Source organism: Marmota monax, unplaced genomic scaffold, assembly GCF_021218885.2.
Source record: "Marmota monax isolate L192 unplaced genomic scaffold, Marmota_monax_Labrador192_F-V1.1 WCK01_AAM20220418_F8-fsc01712, whole genome shotgun sequence".
NCBI lineage: Eukaryota > Metazoa > Chordata > Mammalia > Rodentia > Sciuridae > Marmota > Marmota monax.
In genome coordinates, this window is record NW_026694117.1 from 37,593 (window position 1) to 43,257 (window position 5,665).

Here is a 5,665-nt window from a genome sequence, read left to right on the forward strand (position 1 = left end):
CTAGTGGCCCTGTTCTGGGGAGGCTTTTGGAGATGGATTGGTGCTGTGAAGGTGTTGACACTGCCTCTTATGCCTGCACATGAGGACCACCATGTACCCCCTGGAGAGGGCCATGAGCCCTATAAGGCAGACATCCTGAAATTCACCCAGGATGGTAAATAAATGCCTGAGGAAGTGGCTCCTGTGGAGCATAGTGCAGGAGTCACTGAGGAACATTAGATTGGGTGATGTCGCATTGAAGTCATCGACCACAGAGACGGAGAAGTGGGCACTGAAGGATGTATAGAAGACCCACAGGAAGAGAAGGGACCTCAGGCTGTCCTGTGGGGACTTAAGCTTGAACTTTGCCAAGGGGGAGCTTCTGGAGTTGAAGGTGATGGCCTGCAGGACACTCAGCAGGCAGGTGGCAGAAATGGACAGGCCCCTCATCAACCTGTACCAGTTGGTGACTGATTTGCATCTGATGTCACCCCAAAGCCCCTGTTGAGGTGACAAAGTATCTGCAGCTAGGAACCCCATGGTGAGCAGCATCAGTAGGTGGGTCAGGGCCAAGAGACCAATGATCCAGTCCGTGCTCTTGAGCCTCTTGTCACAGAGGAACTTGATGACACGGAACAGAAAGAGGAGGGTTTTGGCCACGATCCCAATTCCCACTTCAGAGTAAAAGGTGCTTCTTAGGTTAGCAACACCATTCAGCTCGGGGTGTTTTCCCATCTTTGGGGGCAAGGCTCATGGAGCACATGCCTTAGGAGAAAAGGAAGAAATTCATTATCATAATTGTTAAAATTCATCCATCTCAGTAAACACTGTTGCTACGAGGAAAATTTCTGGAGTCCCAAATGTCCCTTTCTCCCTCCAATATGCAAATTTCCATAGCAGCCTCTGGAAGCCATTCCTTCTCTTCTCTCTTCCCTTCATTGTCCAATCATGCCTGGATTCAATTTGATGCAAATTACAAAACTTTCTTTTTGACATTAAAAAAATGACCATATATCCTAGAAATTGTTCCCCGTGATTATCTTGAGTTTTTCATGGGGATATCTTATTGCAAGGGAGATTTTCTTGTTCTCTTTTCATCCATCCTCATCCAGGAACATGGCATGTACAATAAACTGTACAATATTTGGTAAATTAAAGTCATATATGTTGCATTGGAAAGAAGACCCTCCAAAGCAAAGAGAGTCAGTCTCTTGTACGACCCAAATTCACGTTAGCTTTCTGTTGCCTTCATTCTGGTTGGTTTAGGAACAAGGTGATTTTCTTAGCACATCCTCCCAGAAAATACCAAGAATCGCACACTCTGAAGTCAGATGGCTTGCAAGGGTCAATAAGATCTGCCCTTGAATGGGTGAGTATCCGACCTTGAGAAGCCCAGGAGCCTGAGCTCATGTCACCTGTGAACGGCAGCCAGACTCATTGTGTGAATCCTGGAGATTGAATGGCTACAAGTGTGCAAATCCGGGAGGGCTTCCTGCCACCAGTGGTCTCTGTGGAATGGCTCTGTTTTTTAAAATGGACCCTCACCCATGTCACTCGGTCGACTTCACAGAGTTCTCTTAATAATGGATCACCTCTATCACCCACTCAGAGAGGCTGAAAAATCTCCAGAATGTCTGAGTCTGTTGGCAATCTTGGTCCAGAGACAGGTGATGGAATTTTAGGACTATTTGAATCCCACTATACACCTGCATGATTTTAATATTTTTCTTATCAGAAGTTTGCCTATGTGAGCCAAGTCCAGTTATTAAATATTAAGCAAGAACACACTTGGATATTTTTTTTCTAGTTCAATATGTGGAATCTCTGTGGTCCACAGAACCATAATTCACACAGTTTCAGGTTCACTGCATTTTAAGGTAATAATTAAGAATAAGGATCCAACCTAACCTGGACGTCTGGGCCTTCAGAGTCCAGGTTTTCCTCCTTACTTCCAGAGAGCACGGGCATTTCTCTGGACTCAAGAGGTCCATGTATAAAATTGATACTGGATTTTTTTTCTTGCAATGCTGAGGATCAAGCACATGACCCCACACCTGGCAGGTAAGTTCTCTACCACTGAGCCCCACCCCACCCCATATTCTAGAATATTTGTATTGACTTACTGGCACAGTATTTTCCTGGACAACGTATTTACTTTCATCCAAGCTTCTCCCATATGTAATGACTGAGATTTAATGTGTGTTTTCACATTTGGAACCACAATATCACCTGAAAAGCAAAGTCTTAAGGTTAAAGCAGCTCATGAGCTTATACCTGTGAACAGTGGATACTAAGGAATCCCCACCAGCTCATGAGGCTCGGACAGAAGGGTCCTGAATTCAAGGCAGCCTCAGCAACTCAGTGAGTCCCTATGCAACTGAGCAAGAACCTGCCTCTTAATAAAATATAAGAAGGGCTGAGAATGTAGATCAGAGTTTAAGCATCTCTAGGCTCAATCCCTGATATAATAATAATAATAATAATAATAATAATAATAATAATAGTTTCAAAGGAGCATACCTTGGTTCCTCATGGCCCTCTAGTAAACCCTCCCCAATGGCCTTCTGGATACTAAGGTAAAGAGGGACAAATGAGATCGGGGAGGGGTACTGGTCCTGCTTTATTTGGGTTTGGGACTGAGGGGGAATTGGGCAGCAAACTCTAATTTGTGCCACACTTCTATCTTGGAAATTATGGAGAGCACTAGGGAGAAACAGCTTGCACATCAGGGAGGGCACAGATATCACCCACCAGGTGACCTGCTGTGGGCAGAGCCTCTGAGAAATACACAAGCTTCATGGATGTGGAATAGAAAAACCTGGAGAAGACTTGGGTACATGAATGAGAACTACTCCTGAAAAACCTGCCAGAAAATAATCCATTGTTTCTGTTAATTGGAAGGATTAAAGGACAGGTCAGAGTTCCCAATGGCAGTAAGACACTAACAGTATTTTTCAAGTCTGTCTTGAGCAACCTAAGAAGAAAAAATTACTTTTCTAACATCAACCAGGAACTCCAAAGGAGCTTCATCAGGACACTGAACTGTCATTACTGAGAGACCAACACGTACCTGCAGGAGAAGGTCTCCATGATTAACCGACTCATGACATGAGTCAAGTCCAAGATGCTTAAGGAAGAAGAAAATTAGATTAGCTCACATTTTCTCTGTAAATGCATTTGCATGAAAAGATGTATTTAAAAAAAATCAAAACCTGAGCATTCATACCTGCACAGGATGAGCTCCAACATCTCCAAGTCTTCTTTCTAATAGTATTTATTAGATTCTCTTCAGATACATTCAATATAAGGGAATTGGGAAGAAGAATAATGTAAATGAATAATGAAAAGAGAAAATATGAATGGCCATAAATATTCTTCCAACAAAATTGTTGCAAATTACATTCCAGGGTCTTTTGGAGCAAGGAAAGGTGTTCACCATCAAGTTCACTTATCTTTTTAATATTTCATGTGAAAGGGACGTCAGGGTCACAGCCTTGTCCCTTGAAATTTGATAATGTGCAGAACATATGCTTTGGACAGGGCACCATTGATTTTCAATTTAATTAAATTTAGGACCAGAAAGATTTTAAGAAAATCTAAAAATAAATGCTTGTAGCCATTTTCCCTCTCAAATGTAACAGAGGACATAGCATAGGAAGGCTTCTTTCAGTGCATTTTACAGAGGACTATTGTCTGGTGGAGTATAGTGGTTAGAGCTGGATGTCTCTTCTCAAGCAACCAGAAACTGCACTAAGAGACCCAATTTGCCCCCTTCCCTTATCCTCCCAGAAGCCCATGCACCTACTCCCTTCATCTGTGCAGCTGAGAGGCACCTACCTTGATGGATGGACGCCAGGCACTTGGTGCACCTGAGAATAGCCTGCCTAATTTTAAGGAAAGGGGTGTTGTGAGCTCATCTCTCTGCAGCCTGTCATTTTAGCATCCTTAGTAAGGTGACAGGATCCCTCTGGGGAGCACAGGACTGTGGAGTCCCCAGAGGAACATTTCACTTGCACATTGATTGGATCCTATTCTGGATAATAACCATCTGGGGAGACGGGTTCTCCAATTTTCTCTTAAGTTCCCTTGACAAAAAATAGTTTGTGCTGACACAACTTTTCTCCACTGGATCCAAAGTTCAAATGAGCCCACAGCCATTCCACAGGTTATGATGCCTGGATTCTGAGGATAGAGAGAGTCTTGGTTTCCCCTGTGGCTCAGAAATTCCCCTCACTGCAGTGTCTGATGGGCCCCCTCTTTCTCACTCCATTCTTGTGTGGATCACCTGGTTTCTTCATGTTACTGCCCAGGTACTTCGTGATTTCCATCCTGAAAATTTCTGTGCATCCCATGAAAGTGCACATGGAACAAAACAGAGAAACAGAGCCAGATCTGGAGGCTGGGATTGATGTCCGATGGAAGGGAAGCCGAATGTATGTGATGCTCAGGCAGAGTCTGAGCCTGACTCCTCCCTGCTGGGGACCTGAGTGATCAACCCTCATCCTCATGATTGGAGAAATTAAAGGCATGCTTTTTTTTCCATGAAAGGAACAATAAAAATCTGTTTTCTTCATAAGCAATTTATACAGAATTATATAAAGATTTATGAGATTTGGTATAAAATGGAAATTCAGGACTACAAGCCTTTGAAATGTAATGTTAGGTTATTCACTGGGTGATTTCTATTCTTTGGATAAAGGAGCAATAAACTTTCCTCTTAGAAATGCCTGCATAGTGTCCAAGAGAGGTGGATATGTTGTGTCAATATTCTCATGTACCCCTAAGAATTTTTTAATTCATTTCTGATATCCATTGGTCATTCCATAGTATGTTTTTTAGACTCTAAGTGTGAGAGTATTTTCAATTTTTATTTTATTGTTAATTTCTTTTTTCTTTAAAAATAGTTTTTAGTAGTAGCTGGAAACAATACATTTATTTATTTATATGTGGTGCTGAGAATCGAACCCAGGGCCTCACACATGCTAGGCGAGCGCTCTACAGCTGAGCCCCAACCCCAGCCCTTTATTGTTTATTTCTAAATTTATTCCACTGGGATCTGATAGGATGCAAGGTATTATCCCTATGGTTTGGTGTTTACTAAGAGTTGCTTTGTGGCCTAAGATATGGTCCCTTTTAGAGAAGCATCTGTGCTGCTGAGAAGAAAGTGCATTCCATCATTGATGCATAAAATGCTCTGTATGTCTGTTACGTCCAAGTGAATGATTGGATCATGTAGTTCTCTATATTCTTTGTTGAGTTGTTTGGCGGATCTGAGCATCAGGAGAGCGGTGTGTGAAAGTGACCCAGTATTATTCTGTTGTGACGGATATCATTGTTGAAGTGGAGAAGGGTTTGTTTGATGTATGCAGACGCTCCATTGTTTGGGCATAAATGTTCAATATTTATGTTTTGTTGATCTCTAATTTTTCTCAACCATCTGAAATGTCCTTCTGTGTCCTTTCTGAATGAACTTTGGCTTGAAGTCCATTTTATCTGGTATGAGGATTGAGGATGCCCCCCCCCGCTTACTTACGTATGAGACTCATGTAAGTGATGATTTTAGCTCATTTACATTCAAATTATCCTTGAGACATGATTTGCATTTCCAGTCATTTTGGTTTATTATTTGTTTTTAAGTTGAGTTGGTTTCTCCTTTGATTTTTTTCTTCATTTAGTATAGTTTTTC

At 42.1% G+C, this 5,665-nt stretch overlaps 1 protein-coding gene across 1 annotated transcript; it reads right to left on the reverse strand.

The window, feature by feature from the left end:
• Window positions 1-714, reverse strand: LOC124107582 (vomeronasal type-1 receptor 90-like). Its single transcript, XM_046465754.1, has one exon. The coding sequence runs from the start codon at window positions 712-714 to the stop codon at window positions 1-3; it is 714 nt and encodes a 237-aa protein (XP_046321710.1).
• Window positions 715-5,665: the final 4,951 nt, after the last annotated feature.